Source organism: Aedes albopictus, chromosome 2, assembly GCF_035046485.1.
Source record: "Aedes albopictus strain Foshan chromosome 2, AalbF5, whole genome shotgun sequence".
Classification (NCBI taxonomy): domain Eukaryota; kingdom Metazoa; phylum Arthropoda; class Insecta; order Diptera; family Culicidae; genus Aedes; species Aedes albopictus.
Genome location: NC_085137.1, coordinates 339795049 through 339822703, shown reverse-complemented (window position 1 = coordinate 339822703; position 27655 = coordinate 339795049). Strand labels below are relative to the sequence as shown.

The window sequence follows — 27655 nt, the reverse complement described above, 5'->3', positions numbered from 1 at the left end:
CTTCAGAGAATACAAATATGGCTGCCACAATGGCCGACCCCTACTCACGTTTCTCAAGAGCAGCAACCTTAAGAATTTGTAAACAAATACGTTCCATTTGGAAAAGCAGCCCCTTTTTGTAAGTGAGCAAAGCCAGGATAAACAAGTGTGGCTTGGTTCGATGCTTTCGTAAAAATATTGAGCAATTTTTCACACGAAATTTCAAACAGGCTACAAACATTGCTCATGATATATAATTATTGATTTATGGACTATTCTACTATTGTAAGAAACGGCAAGGATATTTTTCAATTTTCATGTATCAATACTTCAACATTTCATGATCCCAATCAATAATACATCTAGACTTTTGCTAAAATTGAACGAATTTTCTAAATTTTATACTCAGAAATCAAGATAAACTTTACCACACCGTTTGTAACAAAATCCATGTGAATAGTCTACAGTCTAGTTGAAGACGGTGCGTGTCGTTTTTTAAATTAATATTTCGACAAAACTTTCAAGAATTCCCATCCAAATTGGAAGTAAAACAGTTCTTGTACCGACTTTTCGAACCCTCTAAGCAGAATACCCTCTTCGAATGAGTGTAATTTGTTTTGTACCTTTTAATTCTGCCCTATGTTGCTTATCCTTTGACAGATACGCGTATTTCGACTACCACTTTTTTACAAGTGGTAGTCAAAATACGCGTTTCTGTCAAAGGATAAGCAACATAGGGCGGAATTAAAAGGTACAAAACTGATTACACTCATTCGAAGTAAATCAGTTGTTTTGCACTCTATTACAAGGTATCATGAGAAATCTTAAAAAAAAGTTTAGGATATAAACACAATTTCCAAACACAAAACAAAAATCTAAGTTTGGATTTTTCAGAGCCTACGAAAAAAGTTCTAATGGTTTTCGAAGTATTCAACATTTCGCCTCAGTAGTTAACACGAGAACTGGTGTTTTCAACATGGTATGATTGTTGACTCTGCAAACTAAAATAAACAAATTTTAGGAACGAATAATATCTGCACTTTGCATCACTTTATTTCACGGTCTTATTCCTTTGAACACGCATCTACTCAATATTCGCATTTTCAATCGTGAGCAACGCGAGATCTATCGGCAGCTTGCATGAGCTTGAGCACGTCAATATTTTCAAGATCAAGATGAAACACTTTTACTACCGGCGCGGTCGTCGCCGTCATCATAGAAGGTGCGCTATTTATCGACGTGCGCGTGCACTGATTATATTTGCTTTTTCACTTCATGCTTTCAATGTATTCTCCACGTAATCCGACTACCATTGCGTTTAATCCACCACCATCAGGTTACCCGTAGCTCTAGTAATACTCTAGGACAGCAACGACGACACGATCTTTTCCTATACCATCGACGTACTCCATCCTCACTCAGCCTATATACCTAGCCCATACTTCTGTGGCTGCTCGTCAATCAGTAGCATCATTATGATTTTACGATGCCTAATTCGAATCTTGAAGCGAAATATAAGCAAACATGAAACCCGATCCCGATCCCGAATGAATGCACAGTTCATCACACGTACCGAGCGGGCGAACAACGTCGGGGTTTTAAAGCTATGCTAGACCCCATCACAATCGATAGGTATACCTGCGCTGCTACGCTGGGGAAGCAAATAAAACTCGTGAAGGGATTATGTCTGAGGGTACAAATATTTGCTTGCTCCTTGGTGGCGTGCGAGATAAGTGTCTTAATAAGTGTTTCTGAAAATTTAGCTCTTTGATTGTTGTTTGGTTAATGATGTTCTCTGTCAAACTATCATTGTTATTGTGCATTTGTTTGCCTTGCCGGGGCGCACGACGACAGTAGTGGGCAAAATAATACCGACATTGATCAGGTTTGAAACCGAGAAAAATCTAAAAGGCAGAAGAATTTTGGTTTCAGAAAACGTTAAGGACAAACGTCTTGAAATCCAGCTTCAACAATGCATCGGAACTACAGACGCACAAATCTCAAGAAGCAAGCTTTAAACATCAGTGCATTTTATTATAAGCTATTTTACGAGACGTGCTACCGATGGGCCGCTCATTGTTATTGTTTACATTTGATGTTTTTGTTTTCACGAAAAGTAGCATAACATGTGGTGAGTGCCAATCAGATTTTTGCTGACAGAAATGTTTTGATTTCTAATGTGGCATGTATCAATCCCCCGAGGTGCATGACATCACTAGCAGATAAAAAAAACCTCCCCACGGTCTACGGATATTGATTATAGTGGGCGGATTGACGCATTTTTGCAGATGAATGATCCCCGTTTATTTGATGGGCCTGTGTCACATGTTATGCTAGCGAAAATGTAAATAAATGGGCCCAGCGGCTGGACTTCAAAACTGGAAAACATTCAAAAAACAGCTGATTTGAAACGTCTCATAAAATGCCTTATTCTGTTCTTGCTCACTTGTAATCATCCTAAAATAAAAAGCTCAGGTGCGCTGGTTTTGTTTACGAAGAGATTTGTGCGCTCGAAATCGTGAGTAGGTGCCAAGTCGGCCATTGTGGCGGCCATTTTGAGTTTCTAACAAGTCTGTAGTTTCCCGTACTTGAATTTTAGCAATTTTAAGTTTGAATAGCTCTCCAGTTAGCCTAGTGGTTATGGCTATGGATTGCCAATTCGGAGACGGCGGGTTCGATTCGCGTTCCGGTCGGGTAAATTTTCTCGACTCCCTGGGCATAGTATATCATTGTCCTTGCCTCACAATATACAAATTCATGCCATGGCAAAGAAAGCCAATCATTTAATAACTGTGGAAATGCTCAAAGAACACTAAGTTTAAGAGAGGCAGGCCAAGTTCCAGTGGGAACAAAGCCATAAAGAAGAAAAGGAAGTGTTAATGGCTTGTTCATTTTGAGAAATCTATAAGTTGTCTAATAGTTAAACAAAAAGCAAACAAAATCTATAACATGGAATAAGCTCACCAAGTAGTTTATTTTTATGTTCGCTGCCAACAATTGGCAGGTTAAACTAACGAATATGTGTGCGTTTCAACACAAGTTCTAATAATTTATCCTTTTTCGAATATTTAGACAATTAGTTAAAGCGCATAATTGGCTTCTTTAGTGGTGTTGAGATAATTCCATATTCTGAATCTGCATGCCAAACTGAGCCGAAATCCAAATTTTCATCAATTTTGGAGCCCGGGAACCTATTTAAAAATCAATTTGAATTTTGTACGGGAGCGATTTGTCGAATCACCCCTCGTCGCATTTTGTACTGAGCGGAGCTGTCAAGCAGTTGCCCAGCTGTCAAAAGGTGATTTAAAAAAATCTCTTTGAAATTGATTTTAGATACCAAAATAAAGTTCTAAAAATCTGAAAAAAATCATAGCGGCTCAGAAAAAGGTGCTCTTTTGTTTAAAAATAAAAAATCATTGAATTTTTCTTAATTTAAAAACCCAATTCGGCCCATACTGTACATCCTAACATCACTGTCAGTCTGATTTGAGATTCAAGCGCAATCGTAAAATACATTGTAGCAACTTTTGCGATTACCGATGTCATTTAGTGCGTATACAAAGTATCCTCACGCACAAATCTCACGCATCTAGCCAAGCACAGTGGCAAACAACAATTTCGCTTTACGACATCTGGTGATTGATTTATAAACACTTTCGATGCCCTCTCCGCCGCCACCGCCACCTCCTCTACCTACAAGTCCTCAACTCAGTTGGTATCTTTCGTTAAAATTTGTTCCGTTTTCTAATCACACAATCACACACTAGGTACCAGCCGAAGCAGCCAGCGCGTGGAGGTTTCATTGCTTCATCTAGGGCGCTCGCGGTGTTTTAAGGCCCCTTAGCGTGTCAGCTCATATTTTGCTCTTCTTATTTGATTCTTATTCCAAACAATCATCAAGCACGATAGTAGTTGTGTAGCCTTTCTATACCAATTTCATAAACAAACTAACAAAGATAGCACCTCTTTGTCTCGGTACCTCCAATGTAAACATTTCGAGAATATGAATCATTTGAACGCAACTCGAGCAGTAAACTACTCTACTTCAATGAATAACAAGGAAACATATCCAAATGTCACTAAAAATGTTAGATTTTTTATGTAACAAGCTAGAAATGATCGAATTATTTTGGTACGCTCTCCCACTGTTTATGTTTGCTGCAACAACAGTGCTGGCGGACCGCTTGGTGAAGATTTCGTGAATTTTAATGCTTTGCTTATTTCACTAACAATTGTGGTAAAAAAGTTAAAAAATAATCACCCCACAAATTAGTTTTGATTTTATGACGCATAATTAATGTGTTTGACTGGATTTTTTAATTGATTTCGATCAATTTCATTGATGCTTTGGCCAGCAGGATCGACATCACTGCGTGCCATGATCGATGATTGTGCGCGCCAAAAGACATCACCGCGCTGCCGTCGTCGTCGTTGGTACTGCGGTGGGTGGTAAACACCGCCAACCACATTTTTAGAGCGGTAGAAACAAATCGTTAAAAATTTCTACTTTCGAGTGAAATAATGCTAAGTCATCGTGATTACTTGGAAAGAGGCTTGTATTTGAAGTAGTGTGAATACATTTTTATGCCGAATATCTCGCATGAAATTGATTATTTTATAGAATAAGATAAGTGTCGATTTTTTACAAATATGTATTGGTGCAATGTTGTGTAAAGTTGATTTCGGTCAATGATTTTGAAGAAGCCATTTTGCGATGACACGCTAAGAGGCCTTAAGAGTCGTCGGAACCCGTTCAGTTTTGCTGCTCCTATGGGTGGTGGTGCGGTACCTTCCAACCAACGCAACACTACACGCAAAAACGGCTACGCTCAAAAATGTGTTCGGCCTGCACATTTTTAGTAAACATCCATGCCGCACATGACTGTGTTGGAAACACACATTTTTTTAAAATTGCTCGTACGCTCACATGAGCATGTATTTTGCAATAATTTCGACATGGCAGCTCACTGGATTTATAAACCACCTTCAAATACCGAAAAATATTGATATTTTGCAAAAATGTGAGCGTACGAGCAATTTAAAAAAATGTGTGTTTCCAACACAGTCCCTGTGCGGCATGGGCGCTACTCAAAAATGAGCGTTTTTATTTTAGAGAGTACGCCGCTACGGTTGTCTATTAGAAGCGGGTCTAGTAGTAGCGCAGCAGCTGGCACCAAACTCGCACACTTCGCTATAGGAAAATTCAGTTTTATTGCGCTTGATTTATTTATTCGCGCTTTTATTATGCTACGGCTGGCTGCTGACGATGGGGCCCAATAGAGTGTGTTTGTGCTGGGCAGAAGACATTCGAAAGGAATTGCCCCAGGAAGGGTTAATTCAATTGATGGGTTAAATGTCTATGAATAAAAGTGTTTCGTACGAGTGGGAATAGTTCAGGACTGTTTTTCCAGGAAAATAGTACAGCCTAGCTGCTGAATTAATCAATTACACCTGTTCGGTTGCCCGGATAAGTGTAGCATGTGGGATCATGATGGGAATGTAACAATATTGAAATATCATATCTCTTTATTACCGCACTTTGAAAAACAAACCCGATTTAACTGTTTCAATCAGTGTTGGTAAACTCACACTCAAAGCACACTCATGAACCGCTCCTGTGTGAGCAAACTCGCGCGCGATTCTGAATCGTTTTCTCACGCGCGAGAATTTCATGCAAAATCTCGCTCTCACGAGTCAAGCGTCGAAATCTCGTTCGCTTGTAAAACGAATCCAAATCAATTTGAATGGCATTGAATGTTGTTGTACGCAAGATTTGCTTTTGTTCTATCATACAATCCTAAAAACTTCGATTTAAATATTAAGAACACAAAGAAATAAAGCAATGAGTGAAATTATGAGTTAACTCATGCATGATTTTTCCGGCGGTGATTTTGGCGAATCAAGAATCGCGCATGAAACAACTCAACCATGAGATTCGAGTTTTTACCAACACTGGTTTCAATACACTCACTTCGAAAGCTCACTTAAGTAACATTCCAAAGAATACTAGATTTATAGAAAAAAAAATCTGAAAAAATAAGAAGAAATTTTAAAGAACACTACAAATTTCTTAGAAAAATAACCTGATTGTAACAGGACAGTTGTTTACATTTTAGAGGGAGAATTACTGCAACAAAGCAGGAAAAAAAGAGCCCAAATTACCTCTGGAAAAATTATCTATGGATAATGATGAATAGTTGTTTCACTTGCTGAAGCCTCTTCAAGATTCTCTTCAGTAAAGCTAGTTGGAAATTCTTTCATGCGTTTCTTCAATTTTTTTGATTATTTCTCCGCTAGCTTATTCAGGAATGTCAGCTGAGATTACCCAGGATTTCTTCTCTCAAGTTTTCACTGCACTTCTTACAGCATTTTTTTTTATATAATCTAAAATAAATCTCAACAGATTTTCCAGGGGATTTTCGGAAATTGTCTGGGGATTTCCAGAAACATGCCTCTATAAAAATATAGCGGATCACCATGAAAATTTCAACCGGTAAATTAGGCACATTATTATCGAAACATCTCTATCTAACAGATCAGAATTTGAAACAAATTTGTTTATTTTTAGAAACTTGTATATGTTCTTTGAAAGTTCAAGATACACATAAAATCCGTGATGAAAATATTTCCGGTTTTTTGAAGAATTTCTTCAGAGAAATATCTTGAAAAGTTCTCTTCAATAATCCATAAGAATTTAACTAAAAATTGATCTATTTTTGTCCGGAACCCTTTCAATTTCAAGAATTTTCTTTAGAAATTTTTTTAAATGTTTCTACAGAAAGTTTTGAAAATATTAAAGATGAATTTTAGGAAATCTCAAAAATAAAAGCTGCGTGTCCATTCACAAGCATCCCTTAAATAATATCGTATGAGATGATTAAATAAATTGCACTCTGCAGAAGAACTTGGACGATTTCTTGGATTTATTATGGAATTTCTGAAACATTCTCTATGTAGAGGCCGAAGTACAGTTCAGTCCTATTCATCCCGTAGATATGTTTAAGAAAAAAAAACTCACGTTGTGAGATTAATTACGCAAGAACTTAACAGCTGGGATGCCAGATGATTTTTCTTCATCTGGGAGAAAAATCTGTATCCCAAACTAAAAAAATGGCCAAATGAAACGAAATCTGTATAAAAGCTTGAAAATCCAAAATACAAATAAATCTGTATATATGGCATTCCTGCTTTGCAGCAACAGCAAAAAGATGTTTTTGTTTTGGTCCAGTTTGCATGCATATTCAAAAATTGCTGTTGTCTAGATAACGCTAAAGGTATTATATATCTTAAAAGCCCGTAATAGTGAACCATTTTCATCAATATTTTCAAACATGTTCAATTTATTCTATTGACGTGAGGGGCGCACAACATTGTAAAGTAACTCTCAAGGAACATACAGCTTTGTTCATAAAAATAGCAGTGAGTACAGTTTTCCATACAAAACGGCCAAATTTGGCATGCTGTAACTTTGTTCTCCTACGAACGATTGATCTGAAAATTTGACAGCAAACTACAAATATAATGAATTTCGTTATAGCAAAATCTGAGCACGTGGAAAAAGATTAACACTATGTGAAATTGATCATAATAATAGTAGTGTTTGTTTGTGTTTTTTTTATTCAACGAACATTTTTAAATTTTTAATCTTACACATTATCTTGTAACCAAGACGGAAACTGTTCGAATAGCGTGCGAAAATATTTCTTGGTTCTTCCAGGTGAACCCGGGTAGACGAGAATATCTAAATCATATCTCAAATCGAACATTTTTTTTTGCTGTCATAGGTCGATGCGATTTTGATATGTTATTCAAAAATCTAATGAATATCGCACAAATAGCTCAAAGTGATATGATATCAATTTTTGTTCTTGTCGAAATAGCTGAAAATAACTACATAAGAACAAGTTAAGTTCTTCTGCACGAAATGGAACACGTACACCTATAGAGATGGCTCAATGTAAGTGAAATGCCGTGGGCCCCTTTCTGAGCTGTGGAAACGAAGAACCGCATGCTCTTATTCCCATGCTATTTACAACAGCGAGCTACAGTTGAGTGATAAGCAACGCTACCAGTGAATCCTAAGGTCATAGGTTCAATGCTGCATGCTGACATTTTTTTTTATTTTTTTTTTCTAAGAAAATGACAAATCTTGTCTGCTATTGTTTTGATCTTGTAATATCTTAACGAGCTATTATTGATACAAGATTTTACTATTATTTCTGTTCTTTTACCTCTTATATCAATCAAACCAATATCAGTTTTTGCTATTCAGTAATTCAATCAATAATAACTGAATATGCTATTCATCAGATTTTTCCTCCTACTCGGGAGGCTGCATTTCAATTTATTTACACTGCTATTATTTTGAACAATTTTACATAGTGTTCAACTATTTTTATGAGCTTTGAAAATTCTCAGTTTTTGTTATAAGAATATTCACCATTTTTTTTAGTTCGCTGTCCAATTTTCAGCTCAAACGCTCATATGAGAACACAGATACAGCATGTCAAAGTTGGCTATGTTGTACTTTAAGCAGTGAAAACTTTTTTTATGAACACAGTTGTATAGCATTGCTTTATTATGAAAAATATATTTTTTATTAAATTTATCGCCAGTCCCTCGAGACGTCTTCTTTGAAAGACCCTTAAAGGAACTTTTGCTGAGTACGATGGCTCGTGTCGTGAACAGCAAAACTAAAAATTAAAATGTTGAAAATAAAAAAATGTTTTTCTTGATAAGAATCTAGGTATTTTGCCAAAAAATGGTTTAAATGCTAAAATTTAAAACAAAGTTTTTTTGTGTCTTAATTATGAAGATTTTAAGCCTGTGGGTCAGGCATTTTTTAAGCCAACTTTGCAATTATTCATGAAAAAGTGAATCGTTCAGAACCTCGAGATCTAAAATACAAAAAAAATAAAAAATAAAAGTTTGTAAATTGGTCATCTAGTTTTAAAGATGTCGTAAAGCCCGTGACAGATATTTATAAAATACAATTTCGAGATAATTGTTTTTAAAAAAAATGAGCGTAGCAGGGATATAATGGGTTGCAACTTTCATTTTGGTGCTCTAATCTTTATTAAGCTTGAAATGTGTATTGCCTAGCTAGTATACTTTCAAAATATGTAAAACATTTTTGATCAAGTTCAAGGCATGAACCCTTAAACTTTAATTGAAGAGCTTATGAACAATGAAAAAACAGAAATTTAACGGTGACGAAGTTTTTTGAACACTTCATAAGTTTTTGAAGAAAATAAATAAAACATGATCCAATAATTGTGAGCCTAAAGCATCATTGTGTGGAAGATCATCATCTGGGTAATTTTCTTTTAAAATTATTGAAATAGGTCTTTGGAAATAAATTGAATACATCCAATAATATTTAAGGTTCTATTGAGAATGGCAAATATACCAGAACTAAAAAAGCACTTTTTCCAAAAATGATCCACAAATCGAAGAAAATAAGAATGTCCGACTATTTATTTAGTCAATTATGACAATCGGACACGCTGGTTTTGTTCACTTTTTTGTCATTCTGGAAAAAAGTGCTTTTTCACTTTTGGATATTATACGATTCTCATTTGAGCCTTAAAGAGAATATAGAAAAAATAATTTAAATCAAAAAAGATCTCTGACTCTTTTAGCTAATTAAAAAATCCTAGAACTTCCAGGAAAAAAAACTATGGTAAATATTCAGAACAAATCTGCTGTATTTTAAATGACTTTGAAAAACGCACAAGAAAAAACACAGTAATTAATCAAATCCTAACTACATCACCTCTTTTTACTAGAAATCACACGAGTCTTGTGCCCATAACTTTACAATTAAGAAATTCATTGAGTAATTTTCAGGGATGTCGTCAAAAACTGCAAAAATATATGCTTTTATTTATTTATTTTTTTTTTTGTTATACTTTTCAATTTTAATACTTTTGTATTTTAACATGTTTAACCCTCGAGCAGTCGCGTCTTCGGCCTAAACTACGCTAGGATTTTCAATAGTTTACTCCACAACTAGAAGATATTAAGTGAGAACTTCCAACACAAAATTACCATCTACAATGTTGTTTTTTTATTCTTTTTTACAGAGAAATCATCAAAAAAAAACCGTCACACGTTATCAGGACCGGTTTTACAAATGTAGATTTCTGAAGCCACAAACTTCAAGGTCTCTTTTTTCGAGATGAATGGGCCGATGCAAATATTATTTTCTCTTAACCAAGGGATGGAATGCCAAAAACAATAGAGGAAAGCACAAAAAAGAGAAAATTAAAAATTTTAATCACTACCTTAAAACAGTGTAACTTTGATAATGTGGGTAACTTTGATAGTTAGTGCAGCAGGCATGATATATTTGAACTTATAATCAGGATTCCTTTAATATGTTGGGAAAAAGGCAAACGTGTATCAATTGTTTATCTATTACAGTATTTTTAGAGATAGTTTCATTAAAAACAAGCTTGTATAAAAAATTGAAATGAATAAAAGTTGTCGTGATTTACGCTAGCAAACAATCTGATCTACAGTAACGTTAAGACTATTGTTCAATGCGTATCTACTTATTTTTACCAAGATCATATTCAACAATAAATCTAGTCTTGAATTTCTTGGGAGTGTTTTTAAGAATTAGAAATAATTTTGTAAATTGGTACGTGAATCTCCATACACAAATAAACAAACAGTATTGCAGACTTACTCTCGCACTCTCGCAGTCTCGGCTTTATAAAAGTACTTCGCTCTCACTTGTAGTTAGTGGGCACAAACAGGAGTGTGTAGCGGATTGGCATCTCAGCCGAAAGAGAGACGAGTTTGTGAAATAGCAGTGCTAAGCAGGCTTCGGAGTCAGTTTGGCTTTCTATTCAGCAGAATCATTACTTGCTCTGTGGCTTAGTTGGTTAAATCGCCGGTCTAGCGAATACGGAGCGTGGGTTCGAATCCCACATCTCTCAATTTGTCAATTAGTAACATTTCATGCCTTCTAATTACAAGTTTTTCTAGTATGTTTCAGACATACCTGCAAATCTGGAAAAATGCCAGTAAAATAGGCAATATGTGTCATAGTATTGTTTCAAATTTTGATTTTTTTTAATATTGAGGGTCCCTAAATCGTGGAGATCTAGGTAATATTTCCCTGATGTCCTCTGGAACTTAATCTACAAAGTCTATAAAATCTACTGAGATGTAAATTCTTCTTGTAATTTCGGTTTTTTTTAATTTGAGTAAACCCCTAAAATGTTACAAAAAATCCTTGTGAAATTCCGCAGGAATTTCTTTTCCGAAAACGGCCGATATGTTAACTTTTCTTCCCTTCTTTTTGGCATAACGTCCATATTGGGACAAAGCTCGCTTCACAGGCTACTGTTTTATGAGCACTCTATATTGAGTCTTATTATTCTACAAAAATCTCCAGGAATCCCCCTGAAAATACGCCTCAGGCACTGGCAGAAATTGAAGCAAAATGCTTTTGACATTTGGCAATGTTACAATGCACAATGGGAAAAATAGGTATAAAACGCGAATAAATTCAATATCTCTGCTCGGAGTGGATGGATTCGAATGAAATTTTGACACAAACTGCAAAAATCTCTACAGTTTCAGAAAAGGAGGACGTCATTCGCCGCACAATGCTGGAAATCAGTGTATCGGGCCCGTTTTAACCCACACTCTCTCCTTTTCGCCTTTTTGGAAAAATCCTGGAGTGCAAAATAAATGATTTATTTAATTCGTGTTTGTGTAAAACTACCGTAGTATCAAATGAAGCTGGTTTGGCTCACCGCACGGCATTAAAAATTGGAATATCTTCAAATAACCCCGATATCCTCTATTTCTTTAAACTTTCACATGCATCTTCGCCCGTAGTGGAACGCAATCGGCAAGAGAAGGACCAATCTTATGTCAAATTTTCGATACTATGGAAGTTTCTACACAAACACGAGTTAAATAAACCATTTATTTTGCACCCCAGTCGGGAATAGATGAGGATTTTCTCAAAAATGTGTGAGAGAGAGAGAGAGCGCGGGGTAAAACGAGCTCAATACACTGATTTCCAGCATCGTGCGGCGAATGACACCCTCCTTATCTGAAACTATAGAGATTTTTGCAGTGTGTGTTAAAAATTCATTCGATTCCATCCATTCCGAGCAAAGATATTGAATTTATTCGCGTTTTATACCTTTTTTCCCACTGTGCAATGGTTGAAGCTAAGAATTCACGATGAATTGACGTAAAGGTCACTTTTTGATCCAATTTTGGGGCCAAAATTATTGAAGTCCATTGAAACATGTCAACTCAAATGTTTCTCAATGGATTTTTAAAATGTTTGCTCGAACGGATAAAAAATTAAAACAACACGTAAATACCTCTACGTCGATACAACGTGGATTTTAGCATGAGCATGAATATAGATGACCGCTCAATGGATGGCATGGGATGCATGGGGTACGTTCACAGTTGCCAGCAGGAGTATAATCATTTTATTTTGTATGGCAAAAAGCGTCCATCTTGAAATTTCTCGGAATAAAAAGCTTTTTCCGAAAAAATAATTGGTAGCCACCAAAGCGGGTCACCATTACGCACAATCACTACCAAATATGTTTTTCGAAAAATGTGTTCCACTGCGAGAAATTCACCTTTAGATGCTTTTCGCCATACAAAACTTTTGCGATTTTTCACGCAAAGCGTCACATTGGTCGATGCGGAGAATAGAAAAGTAGCCAATGCATTTAATTCGTTCGTAGCTGCTACTCAATGATTGACCGGAACAACTAAAAAAATGCACTGTGAACCAATGAATGGAGCTAAGGACTAGCTAACCATTCTCAATGTACGTAGTTCGAGAACTCCTGACCATAAAATGGTCAATAACGATACCGGCCATGTCCTTACAGCCACTGATGATGGGAATGAATGTTGATAAGATGAAAGTTGTTATAGAGACCGAAAATCTCTGGATATCCACGATTGTATCAGGAACGAATAACGTCAATAACCGATACACCGTGGATATTGAAATATCAATTAATAAAAAAAAAACATTAAATCCAACATATTGTTACATTGTATTACATATGCGCGATATAGCTTTTTGGAATTATAGATAGCCGAAAAATAAATTCAATATCCAAATCGTTCTTATGTGTTCTATGTCCTGAAACCTTTCACGCCGAAGACCTAGAATCGAGTCACATTTCCAACTCATCATAACAGAAGTTTTCCTTCGGAAAAGGAATAAAGCCGTAGGTCAACCAATCAAGGGTTGAAATCTCGTTTAAACGAGTGGAAATATTTCACTTTTTGAGGCATTTCCTTCGCACGTCATGCAACGAATATCACTATCAAATAGCGGGGTCATTAAGGTATTCGACTAGTTGCCCGGACTGATTTCCGGCGGTATTCAAAGATATCATGTAGGGAAGTGCAACCATCTCGACAGGGCTTCCATTTTGCTCATTTTTCTGCTATTAATCAGTCAATGTTGATTCAAATAATATTATTTTTGGTTCGCGGTGAGATACGTATAATATCTTGCCGCGTATACCGAAATCCAAGTCAATTGTTTTGAAATAGACTTTGTTATAGCAAAAAAGTGTCCAAAATAGCAGCCACTTCCCAAGTGGTTCGGAACCCTAAGTGCTTTGATCTTGTAGGTATAATCAGCAGTACCTTCACACTTAGAGAAAATCACCGACTTCGGTAACATTTTACCGAAATCTCAACCGAACTTCGTTAAAATTTGACAGATAAACGATAACATTTTACCGAAATTTGGTAATTTTTACAAAAATTTCGGTAAAAAACCATTACCGAACGCGACTAGCTGTGTTTGGTATCGATCGTGGAATTATTTTTATCGATTCCATATCTAAGTTTAGAAATATTAACTTCGATTGAATTTAGCGACGGTATTCCAATTAGCATTCTATTGTCAGAACACCATGTTAGAATGAAGACACCAAAATTTGCCAACTAGGGCCCTATTTCAAGGATTAAAATGAATCAAAAGTAATAGTTCGAAAAGCTTCGAATATTTTAGGGTGATAACCTTACGAGTTTCGAGCTAGCTGATCACTCAAGTAGGGAAGTTGAATCATCTCGGCATTGCTCATATTTTGGGCACTTTTACGCTATAATTCAGCCAATTTTGAATCAATTTACACATTTTTTGGAACGCGGTGAGATACGTATAGTATCTAGCCGTGTACAAAATTTCAAGTCAATTGGTTTGGAATTGACTGAGCTATAGCGAAAATTGCCCAAAATACCGGCCACTGCTCAAGTGGCTCGCTACCCTGTACATTTTAATTCACATTCAACACAGAGCCTGAATTTCGAATTTTGTTCCAGGATTGATTTAAAACTCGAAAAACCGAAATTTTATATTTCATTCAGCTGATCGATAACGTGTAGTAACTTATAATCATGAACTTTTCAAACTTGGGAGACAAAAGCTTCGATTTTTTTGTTTTTCGTCTAGATTCCGCCGATCATTATTCAAACTTAACACTAAAAACCAGCACACAAACCCATTCATAGACACTAACCCATGCTGCTGCAGCTCGACGAAGGCGGACTTGCCGGGCGCGGTCGCTCCCGTCGCTCCGCCGTCGATGTACTTTGGCGTGTGCGGGGCTTCCGGGGCGTCCATCCCGGACTGCGGCGTACTAGGGGGGCCCTCGTAAGGGCTCCCCAGATCCGTAAAGTTGAGCGTGTTGCCGCCGATGGAGGCCACTTTTTCGAAATGAATCGTAATGCCGTTGAGGAGATGGGAGGCCGCGCACTAGTCACTCACTGGCCGGGTAGTTGTCACAGGTTCCGCAGCCTACGGAACGCTGTGAATTGCACGCGCGACACTTTCCTTTGCCCGAATCACACTTGTTTGTGTTTCTCGAACACCACGAATTCGTTGCTAGTTGCTCACTTAGGTCGATCACTATTTCTTTCAACGGCACACTCACTGAACGCGCGCAACCTAAGCCGGGATCTTTCGGGCGCTGATCATGCGTGTTTCTCGGATTCTCTTCTTTCACTCACTAATTCGGGCCCAGACTACCGCTGGGTTGTTCTCTATCCCTGTTGTGTTTTATTTTCTTGTTGGTGCGTATTTTCTGGGTTCTTCTCTTTCACCACCGATTGATGTTGATGTTTTCACACACTTCCTGGGGTTCTCGGACCGAAGTGGACTCCCTGCTGAGGTCTTGTGTTCTGTTCCTGCTCTTTTTGTTGAACGCACTGCACTGCACTGCCGTCGCTTCTCGCCCGTTGATGATCCTTCGCAACGGCGGGAGGTGATGATTTGATTTTGAGTGCCCGAAAAGAGGCGCTAATGTGTCAACAGGATGATCTTCTTGGTTGACACAGGGATCCCGACGGTGAATAAAAATGATTAATGTGTATCACAACGTAAACTAATTGATAAGGAACACAATGATGGAGGGTGAAGGGATATAAGCCGCCGTGATTCCACTCACTTCAATGATCACGACTTTCGACGGCTCTGGCGGCTCATAATTGATTCTTCTACAAATGGAGTAATTCACTGAAGTCACTTAAGGCCGCGGGGACGAGGGGCGATTGTGTTGTTATAATTAAAATCAATTTTCATTCATGAGCGCCGGTTTCATTCATAAAAGCGTAGAGTAGTAGTAACCCGAGGTCCGTCCGAGGAATAATTACACTAATCCTAATTTTCGGTAATGATAGGTCACAATCACAATCACGTGGTCAACTGTTCCGTCAGTTCCACGACGGGTCTCCCGACTAGGACAGAGTAGAGTACCGGGTTGATAGTAGACGGCGGGCACAACTACCGACTCGGGCGATGAGGTAAAAACTGCACATAAACATCACTAATTTATCGCTTCAATTTAAACTAATTACTGTTTTGACACTGTCTTCACGTAATCGGGAAAATTATCGTTTAGCACACTCATACAACCACACTCCAAATCAACAAAAAACTAGAGCCGGGCGCGCGCGTAAACGATCACTACTAATCGCAGCTATCACACAATTGATTATTATGATTATTATTATGGGTGCGATTGAGTGTGGCAGCTTTCTTCCTCCAGCTGGATCTCCGCCGACGACGACCAGGGAAAACAATTGTCACTAATTGTCACGCCCGGGCAAAACCGATGATCCCCAGAAAACTTGGCGAGAGTGTCCAAATTACATATCTTCCGTGCCCGTAATGATATAATCGAAAACAATTCCGAAGTGAATCGCCAAGATTTTTAATGGCATATAATATTAGTTTTCCAAATTGTATGTAATCTAGAAGTCGAGATGTATGTATTTATGTTTCTGCCTATTTTATGTTTTCTGCACTTCTCTCGTCGTTTGATCGATCCGTTTCGTACTTTTTATTATGCTTAATGTTTAATACTATTTTCATTAATAACATGAAAAATTGTGTGTACGGACTGATTCTTTCCTCTTTTTGTGATTAGTGGGGTCTCTTCATCCACTCACTCACTCTCGCTCTCTTTTCCTCGCTGGATCGAAAAAAAAACCGCCGACGATATGATTATTATTACTCGTTATCTTCCTCTCCTCGACCGTCGTCGTTTGTCGTCGTCCCTTTTGGTGCGTCACGTCGACCGACGTCCGCGATTTGCGCCAAGGGAATTATTAAAAAAGCAACGCTCGTTGCGCGACCAACCACGAACAAAGTGCGTTAAAGACTAGTGACTGTGAGCACACTTGGGAACGACCCGAACACAGTTGGGCTCGATCCGTAAACACACAGCGTAGCACTATCATTATGTACGGCTGACGCTTCTCATTGGCTGCGCGTCTGTGTGCAAGCGCCGCCCCTTTTTTCGCTCGTCCGCTTTGAACGAAATTTATTCAACATGAAGCCCACCAGTGGCGTAGCACTGCGAAATTGAGTCATAAACCATGAAGTTTTCTAACTGGATTGGTTTGGGGTTTGGTAAACCATGTAAGTAGCCGATTGAGTTCTTGACTTGTATCAAGACTGTATAAAAGTGGCTGACCACTTCACCAGGAATTCAAATCCTTTCTCGCTTTCTTGAAAATTGTTTTGTTATCATCAACTTCCATAAGAACGTATGCATTATTTTTGGTCAAATATTTCGTTTACTGCTATTCCAACCCGTCAAAACCTTAACTCCCATTCGACTCCATCAAACTTACGCCTCTGGACGCTTGCAACACACGCGTTCACGTAGGCGTTGTTAACCCGAACCCCCTGTACAGCCACGCTCATCTCACCCATTGCGCTTAACCATGCAATCCCGAATACATCACGAAAGCAAGTCCCCTTGACGAAGCCTGAACCCCAAGAAAACAAGTTTTGCAACAACGCACACCACTGCATTCGACTGGCTTCAAGCGCAAAGCATCACCAACACTTGCTCATCCTTGTGCCACAATCTACACCGGTGTTAGTGCCATCGCTAGAATGATGGAAGAAGCATAACGAAACTCGTTCGTCTCTTTCTCTTTCTCTTGGCACCTAACCTTCTTTGTTCCACCGTTCACAACACCCACCCCTTCGCAAGTATTGGTAAGTTGAGCAACAACACCACCACATACTACCGTATCTATCTTCTAACCCAGTAAACCCACACCCAGTGCACCAAAGGGAAAAACAGCAGTGTGCCAAGAGCTTTGTTGTTTACGAATTGTTGTTGTTTTTGTGTTCGTGCTTTGCGGCGGACGACCCCAGTTCAGTTGTGGCGGGAAGCTTTTCTGGATACTCGGGCGTTGCTGGGTGCGCTTGCTGGTGTTATTCAGATGGAGTAAATCCGGTTTGCATCTACATACCTAGAACGAGCGCCAAATAGCTGCTGTTGCATCAAGACGGGTTGGCTTTGTTGCCAACCGTATGAGGAAAACATAAAACGGAGTGAGGTTTTAGCGCGAAAAACTGTTCTATAGAGTTTTGCAGGGTCTCTAGGAGGACACTGCTACACGGAGACAAATTTCGTTCGTTTGAAACAAAAATATATATGTTTATTCGATAAACTGATACAATGTTTAAAACCAAAATTTTAATTTTTAAAACTAACTCAATTACACATTTATTTCGACAATACCCATTGAGGAGCCCCCCTTTCGCCGCCGAGAATATAAACAAAACTCACAAGTTCCAGTTGCAACATCAAACAAGATTTCCTCCTGCAAAAAAAGGGAAGGTTCACCGAAAGTCTCTACGAAATTCCGTTGTTTTTGGGAGCGTATTTTATCTAATAGATGTATACATGATGTTGGCATTGATAGTACAACACGCGAGATGGGTTTTTCCAGCGATTTTCCTTCCTTCAAACTTTTTAAGTTTAAAGGGTAAACAAATATTTCCGTATTCCACAAAAAAAAACAAAAATATTTATTTCTAACATAATCTATCAGAAGATGCATTTTTGTTTCAAACATGGATTGCATTTGCTTCAAATGTGACGTTTGATTTGCTCCAAACAGTTTTATTTTTGTGGCCTGAACAAATTGACAATTTATTTGAATTTACCTCAAATGTGTTTGATTTTAACATAGTTTTTTTCTGCGTGTAGTTGTGGCAAAAATGATAGAGGCTTGAAGCAAAAACCTCTTCTCATCGAATTCTCATACGATTTGTAAACATTGCCCTCAAATTTTTTTGAGGGCAAGGACGGCTTCATGGACCGACGCCGAAGGAATGAAAGAGAAGAAGATAATGCTGACGTCACTGTGCAAGCTCTCATAGTTATGCTTTTATAACACTAGTTTTTAACACTTTTGAACTCGGTAAGCTGATGTTAATTTTCAGTGTAGAATCATGCCCTGAGTTCGAAAACATGAAGGAAAAAAATACAGTCTAGAGCGGAATTTTTTCGACTTTTTATAAAAAGCTGTCGATTTGAAATCGATATTTGTTCTATTTTTAAGCAAAGTTGCTCCCTTCATACATCTGTATTTCCGTAACCAATGCTCCGATTGAGCTGAAATTTTTACTGTAACTTGCTAATATCTTATGTACGTTGAAAAAAAATTTTTTACTACTGAAAAACAAATATAAATCTACATTTTTTTTTGTTGAAATTTTGCTCAAATTTAAAGAGATTGGCCTATAAAATCACCAATACATATCTCGAATCCCACTAATGTGATGCAAAAATTATGGACAGATGATCGAAACATATTATATTGAACTTTCTATTTATGCAAAAAGATTGAAAATTCGTTGACGCAACGCAAAATATTTGAATTTTAGTAAATTCCATGTTTTCAAAAACTGTAGAGCTTGATTTTGACCAAAAAAGTTATCATTTCGAATTCCAATGTTTATCGTGGTAACGATCGTTTGGATTTTCGATACTATAGTAAGCAGAAACAGCCAAAATGAACCCGAAACAAAAACCATTGATCCGGCTCAGACAACTTAAGATAACGTCCCGAATAGAAAAATACAATTCACGGTATCGTATATATTATACAATGTTCATTCATGAAATGATTATGATACAAGTAATAATAAGTGAATAATCCATTAATAAGGTATAAAAAAAATGGATTATTAGATATTGTTCAAGTATCATTGTACTAATAATAATGATACGTGTAATGATACAGGAATAGTTTGAATGATACAATTTTCAATGTTCTCAGCGTGAAAGTCTGGGCCAAATAACCAACATAGAAGAAACAAACGCGGAGCTTATGATTCTGACTTACCTGGTACGATATTCTACACATATACGTTCCATAATCATGATAATTAAAACACATTTTATTTCCTCACTAACCACCTACTCTACTATGCATTTTGAACACTACTACTGTTATTTTTCTTCCTCAGTAGGTTTATGCCGTTTCCATATCAACACAAACTGTCGACCTTAATTTTGTAGCACAATTTCACTTTCTTTAATTGACTGTTGTTGCACTTCACTTCGGAGGTTTCTGAAAGAAGTTCCGAACAATATTTTTAAACTTTCCCCTTGTCACTCTTCCGCTTTCAGTTTTTCACGGCACCTTTTGAACCTTTATGCCTTTGAGCCACCCGCGAGCACTGCTACAAAATAGTCCAGTACGTAAACACCGCGCGAGGAAAACTGCAGCGATCCCGACAATCACACAGTTCGAGTCCCTTCCCGATTCATCGAAGTTAAAAAAGTTTCAACGCCAAAATAAACAACGATTCTCTCAATGATTCACAGAGTTGACAGAACGGACAAATGCCCGCAGGGGTGTGCTTTTTTCTTGTCGATAAAGCAGAATGATGAAATATTTCCATTCTGTTTTTATTATTCACTGTATCATAAAGTCGATGATAAAACGATTATAGAGTGAACCATTCTACAAAATTTTTGTTCGAGAAAAATGGCATTTTTGAATGGTAACGATACTTAACAACCCATTCAGTCTATCGTTGAAACTCCGAAAATGATAACGGCTATCATCAATATGATTCGTTATATCGTGAATTTATAATTCAATTTATGATATCATGAATAATCTGAAAATTATAACCTGTACAATTTTTGTATGATACCGTTTTATTCGGGGTGCGTCCATACTTTCTGGAGCATCCGGTCACGATACCATCACCAATCGATTTAGAATGATGACTTCCTTTAGAATACATACTTTTTATTGCCTCAAATCAGTGGAAAATTAGTTTATTTATTTTCGCGATTCTGCCCACTGTGACGATGATGGATTGAATAATGTGTGCAGTTAGAATATCAAGGATGCTTTCAAGTTTCTTCGAATCTCGCAGAGAGAGAATCCGTAATATACACTGATGGATCGGCTTCGTATTTCACGACTCACATTGTTGAAAGCCGTCAGCAAGGATCGAAGGTATAGGGTATTGGTTCCCTTATTAAGCATGTGGCTCCCATTTTCATCCTACGAAAAACAAAGGATTGAAGCGCTGTTTGTTTTGTTTCTTATTTTTGTGTTTTTTGTTAGAAGTGAGCACCCATGAAAACAAAAAGAACGGAATCAATCGGTGCCGTAATCGCTTGTTTTCGAATAGGATGAAAATGGGAGCGTGAGATTACTGATGGCACACATCCCCTATATCCCAAATAACACACTTGTCGCAGAAGAGTCACGGCGGTGCAGGTTTTTTTTTTTGTGCAGAAGTCGCTGTGACTTATTTCTAGCAAGAGTGTATTTATTTGTTAGAAGAAGTCACAGTGAATTCTGCACAACAAAAACCTGCACCCAGTGCAGTGTTGGTAAAATCACACTCAAAGCAGACTCATGAACCGCTCCTGCGTGAGCAAACTCGCACGCGATTCTGAATCATTTTCTCACACGCGAGATTTTCCCGCAAAATCTCGCTCTCACGAGTCAAGCGCCGAAATCTCATTCGCTTGTAAAACGTATCCAAATCAATTTGAACGGCATTCAATGTTATTGTACGCTAGATTTGCTTTTGTTCTATCATATAATCCTAAAAAACTAAATAAAGCCTGTATCTGCAATAATCGGGACACAGAAATACAGCTGTAAATCTGTAATAGATACATTAAAATTGCTCAAACTTGGCCCAATAACATCTTAAGATGTGTTCATTCCACTTACAAAATTTCATGTGAATCGGTGCAGTACTTTTTGTTGTAGCAATGAAAGAGTAGAATGTGCGTCATTGAATTTTGTTCAGCCCCTAGTTTTGCTTGTCAGCGCTGCAACTTTTGAATTTGGCAAAGGAAATGGCTGAAATTTCGAACACAAACCTCTCAATCAACATTAGTTGCACAGGCAAATTTTCAAAAAAATCGATGCACTTTCAACAGTTTTATAGTCGAAACATGTATTGGGACTGAACGTGATTTTAGCCCCTCAGACAGAAATTAGTCAGCAACCTTTATTGTTTCGATTGTATTATCGAAAGTACACAGCAAATAATTTTGTAATATGCAGGCGCGTAATTTCTAGCGACGTATCCAAATTTGGATGTAAATTCACTCGGTTACATCGTTTTCCAACAATTATCACCCTCACCATGTACACCCTAGTTGCAAAAGCAAAGCAAAGCAAAGCAAAGATAACCGTACACATCGTAGTTGCTACTCCGTGATTGACCAGAACAATCGAAGTTGCACAGAGAGCCAATGAATGTGAAAGCTTGGGACTAGCTAACCATTCTCAATGTGCACAATTCGAGAGTTCAGCTATTTAAAGTCAATAACGGCGCTGGCCACGTCCTTACGGTCATCAGGAAAGGGAAGGAATGTTAGTTCGACAACCGTTGCTACTAGAAACCGTGGAGTCCACAGCATCCCCACAGTTGTCACGGGAAGGAATGGTGGTTAGTAGGGTAGGGTAAGGTGTGGATCTAGGAGCCACCTCTGTTAGGTGATATGATCCACTAGTTATATGGAAATACACGTCGCGGTCTTCATCACGATTATGATTTATTTGATCACGATGACCACTGGTCCCGGATTTCGTGCTCGCGTTTCCATCGCCCTACCGTGGAAACCGACTGATCTACGATTATTGTAGCGCGATTCTGAACCCGGATTTTTCACTCGCACCCCCATCACTCTTACCTGAAAATTGTCTGCCATTCGAAAATTCTCAAGCTAATCTGATTCCGCATTCCACACTCGCGCTTGCATGGCTCTACCGAGAAAACCGACTGACCAACGAATATTGTAGCGCGATTCTGAACCCGGATTTTTCACTCGCACTTCCATCGCCCTACCGTGCACACCAAATTTTTATTGCTGGAAATCAGCAAAATTTTGCTGATTTTTGGCGTGCTGTACAACCAGCAATCCTTTCAGCAAAATATCGATTGCTGAAAAACCAGCAATGCGCGAATGCGAAAAAGTGACAGCTCGTTTACTGAACTATCAGCAATACGTATTTGTTCTTGCTGAATAACCAGCAATTCATATATAAATAATTATTTTTGTTTTTTAGTAATTAAAAGGCTCCCCGAGTATGTTTGTAGTTTACTTATATTTATATTTCGGTTATCTCTATGTGAAAAAATAAACCTAAATAGTTCTCGACTTAAAAAAAACTTTATTCTTTTTCCATCTGATAAAAAAATCTCAACTAAATATTTCCATGCTTCCGTCTCTTCCCGCTGGCGAAGACCTGCAAATCAGGACAACAATAAATTCTTTGGTAAATATTATCTTAGAACTAAAAGCATGTACTTACCAAACAGTGCTAGAGAGTTCAATTGTTTAGTAAATGACCAATAAACTACCGACTGTCTAGAAACAAAATTTTGCAATGAAAGAGATCAAAATAAAAACGATACAATGTTGTTTTGAAGTTCGCATTTGACAGACATCGTTTTGCTGGTTTGCAGCAAAAAGCAGATTGCTGATACGCATTCAGCTATAATTTTTACTGAATTACGGCGATTTATAAAATTTGACAGCTGAAGTACTGATACCCAGCAAAAAATAAGTTGCTGAACAGGATTCAGTAAATTATGTTACTGAATTTCAGCAATCCGCCGACAGAAATGCTGTATATCAGTAAATCTATGGATTGCTGGAATGCTCTCAGCAAATTGGATTGCTGAAAGACGAACAGAAAATTTGGTGTGCAGCACTGAACAAGCAGGAGGATGCGAATATTCTTCCAACAAAATAACAGATTTTCTAACATTTTCGTCGATATTTCCATTAAAATGGAATGTGCCTTGGAATTATTCACTTCTATAACGATCGTTGCATGCATTAACTACCGAAAATCGAGTTAAATCGAATATTTTTTACCAATTTTTGTTGTGATTGAAAAAAAATAGGCAAAAAATCCGGTCGGACTCTAGCTCGGACAAAATTGCTGAACAACCAGCAAACCGAGCTGTCAAAACGCAGTGCTGAAAATTCAGCAAGAAATATTTTGCTGGATGGATTACTGGTTTTACAGCATGGCAAAAACCAGCAAAATTTTGCTGATTTGCAGCGAAATAAAAATAATGTGTGACTCTGCTGTGACACTGACAAGTGCCCAAGCAGCACACATGCCACAAAGAAGTATCGACAGCGTAGGTTTTTGGTTGTACAGGAGCTACATTCATGTAATTCTAACTCAAAGGCAGAATAACTTGAAAATGACTCGTGTTCGACCAAAAATATGTGAGGGACATATAGCCACAGCTGTTAAGGCGTAGGTATTCAGCATGACCATGCTGAGGGTGAAGGATTCGATTCCCGATCGGTCCAACAACTTTTCGTTAAGAAATATCTTTGACTTCCTTGGATATAGAATATCTTCGTACCAGCCACACGATACATACATGAAAAAATGTCATTTGCGGAAGAAGTTCTCAGTTAATAACTGCAAGGATAGCAATGACGACACATGTTTGCTTTGAAACTGCTTGTTTACGCGCGTTTTTGGCCAAACTTGTGAATATTGTAGACCGTGCAAATTAGTCATATTACTGAACTCACCTCAAGCCGGACTGGCACAATAGTGTGCACACCCCGTGTATGATTGCAGCACAGGATCACATCGGATCGAGTTGGTTTCTTCCTTGCTCAATAGTTCCAACAGAAGTTCGCTCAAGAATTCTGTCAAAATTGATTTAAAAATTTCTGTTGGCATATTATTCCACCAGGAGTTCTACCGAAATTCCTCCAGAAGTTCACTTTGAAAGTGTACCATGCTTTCTAGTTAATATTTTTCAGACACTTCATATATTCATTATATTGTAACATACATTTCTCGAAGTGCCTCAGTGATGTCATCAGGACAATGATTTCCTTCATCAAATGTCTTTTCAGAAGCTAATGGACACTAGTGAACAAACATTTAAGAATTATTTTGGAAGCAAAATCGAATCAATTCAACAATATATTTTTGCATTTACATCTTCCTACATAAAAATCCCACTGGAAATTATTGACTGACAATTGACCAAACAAGAGAAGGTGCTAAGTGTTTCGTGGAAATAATTGGTTTCCAATCTTAAACCGCATCTACAGTACAGCCCAGACAGCTACGTTTCAAGCATCAAACAGGTCAGATCTACTTAGCCCGGCCTTATGACAGCTTCTCAGATTTAATAAATGCAGCCTCACAAATACGTCAGAACCTGAGGATCATGACTGGATGGATAGACAGCAGCGGCAAACTGGATTGTAAGTTCTAAGCCCCCAAGCCGGTTAACCGCCAGCAGCGGAACCGAAATGTCAAAACCTATTTCATCGACCAGGGTGCTGTAAACAACTAGTTATAGGTACCTAGCTGCCGATACGCGATTGAGTTCCACGTAAAAGAGAAAAACGACGGAAAAACTAAAGCACACCACCGACCGGGTTGTTGCGGCCTCGTTGCACTTGCAGTGGAGCCTGCGCGAGGAGAACCCGCACCCAGTCAGTGCGATGTGTGTGTGTGTAAGCCAGCAGTAACAACAGAACGGAGATCGACTCGCACAAAAGGCGATCGTAAAATGCAAATTATGCTAATACATAATTTCACATAATTGCCCTATTGGCGGCTACCAGAATTTGCGTGCTTCGTGAAATGAGGCTGTTAGCATCTCCCAGGGACAAACGGTTCGGCACGGAGAGCTTTTCTGTTTAAAGAGAGGTTCGTTTTGGTTTTCCACCGTTGATACCTAGATATGTGCCGAACATCTGTTGTGGTGAAACCAATCAGACAATTTTATTGGGAATTTTGAGTAAGTATGAGCCAAGAGTATCGTCGACACGTAGCTACTAGTCTTACGTTAATCACGAAAACCTAGTTTTCATGAATATGCTTCTACAACAGTTAAATTCAAATCATTCTATACCGTCGTTGAGGGGGGCAATGGGTCAGATCGGCAAGGTTGGGCCAAAACTTTATCTGAAATATCTCATCATATACATTTTACGAATATTGAATCAAAAAATGTATGGTGTCATCCTTGTAGGTGCCAGTAGTTCCTGTCGAAAAATTAGGCTTCTACAGAAATTAGTTATTTTTTGATAAAAAATCAAAAAAAAGCTTGAAAGTAAGGCCTTTTTAAAATGGCACTTTTAAGGCTCGATGTTTGCAACATGCCCTGTCCACCGTATCCTTCCGGCTTTGGCCACCTTCTGGATGCTGGGTTCGCCGTAAAGTGCAGCGAGCTCGTGGTTCATCCTTCTCCAGCACACACCGTTCTAATGCACACCGTTGAAGATCGTCCTTGGCACGCGTCGCTCGAAAACTCCGAGTGCTTGCAGGTCCTCCTCGAGCATGGTCCATAGAGGACCACCGGTTTACTAGCGTTTTGTTTTGGTGCATTTGGTGCGTGGGTGAATCTTTTTCAACCGCAGTTTCTTCTGGAGCCCGTAGTAGGCCCGACTTCCGCTGATGATGTGCCTCCGAATTTCACGACTCACGTTGTTGTCAGCCGTAAGTAAGGATCCGAGGTAGACGAATTCCTCCACCACATCTAAAGTATCCCCATCTATCGTAACATTACTTCCCAGACGGATCCGGTCGCGTTCGGTTCCGCCTTCCAGCATGCACTTTGTTTTTGAGCCATTCATCACCAGTCCGACCTTTGCAGCTTCGCGTTTCAGGCGGGTGTACAGCTCTGCCACCGTTCCAAATGTTCAGGCGATAATGTCCATGTCGTCCACAAAGCACACAAATTGACCGGATTATGTGAAAATCGTTCCAGGCTGTTGAGTTCGGCTCGTTGTATCACACCTTCAGAGCGATGATGAAAAGTAGGCATGAGAATCCGTCACCTTGTCTCAGTCCCCGGCCAGATTCGAATGCACTGGATAGTTCACCCGAAACCCTTACGCAGTTTTGCACACCATCCATCGTTGCTTCAATCAGTCTAGTCAGCTTCCCAGGAAAGCCGTTTTCGTCCATGATTCTCCATAGCTCTGTGCGGTCGATACTGTCGTATGCCGCTTCGAATTCGATGAACAGGTGGTGCGCTGGGACCTGGTATTCATGGCATTTCTAGAGGATTTGCCATACGGTGAAGATCTGGTGAAGATCTGGCCGTCGATGAAGCCGGCTTGATAATTTCCCACGAATTTATTCGTTTTAGGTAACAGACGACAGAAGATGATCTGGGATAGCGTTGCGTTGAGTTTCTGATAGAACTTCAGTATTTCTTGGGAACGGTACAGCAGTTCCATTTCTTTGTACTCCGCTTCTTCCAGGCGGCGCCTTTTCTCCCGAAAGAGGTGAGTCTACTGTTTCCGCTTCTGTTTGTAACGTTCAACGTTCTGTCGGGTTCCTTGCTGCAGCATGGTGCTCTAGGCTGCGTCGTTGATGACTGTTTTCATTGTGCTCCAGCAGTCCTCTAGAGGGGTCTCATCGAGCTCGCCCTCGTCTGGCACCGTGGCTTCGATATTCTGCGCGGATGTTGAGGCGACATTCGGTTGTTTCAGTCGCTCTAGGTTGTATCGTGGTGTTGGCGCTACGATAGGTCCTGACGTCGATAATGTCGGAGTAGTGCCGTCCGTCAATCAGAACGTGGTCGATTTGAGATTCCGTCTGCTGTGGTGATCTTCAAGTGTTACGATAAGGGAGGCTGTGTTGAAAAAAGGTGCTACGTATGGGCATATTTTTGGAGGCGGAGAAATAAATGAGTCGTAGGCCGTTTTCGTTCGTCTGCTGGAGGGCGCTGAACTTACGAATTGTGGGTCTGAATTCCTACTCCTGGCATACCTGATTAAACGCTCTTCTACGATGATCTTGACGTCGTAACATGGGCAGCAATCGTACTCGCGTTAAAATGCATCCTTGTCATTAT

At 38.7% G+C, this 27655-nt stretch overlaps 1 protein-coding gene across 5 annotated transcripts in view; it reads right to left on the bottom strand.

Annotated features, from left to right (window-relative positions):
* Window positions 1–16670, bottom strand: part of LOC109430942 (homeotic protein distal-less) — a 239049-nt gene extending 222379 nt beyond the window's left edge. For all 5 annotated transcript variants that reach the window (XM_062852612.1, XM_062852614.1, XM_062852613.1 and 2 more), the window contains exon 1: window positions 14517–16670. In XM_062852612.1, the coding sequence (XP_062708596.1) occupies window positions 14517–14620 (104 nt within the window). In that variant the 5' untranslated portion in view covers window positions 14621–16670. The remainder of the gene's footprint in view (window positions 1–14516) is intronic.
* Between the last annotated feature and the right edge of the window lie 10985 nt (window positions 16671–27655).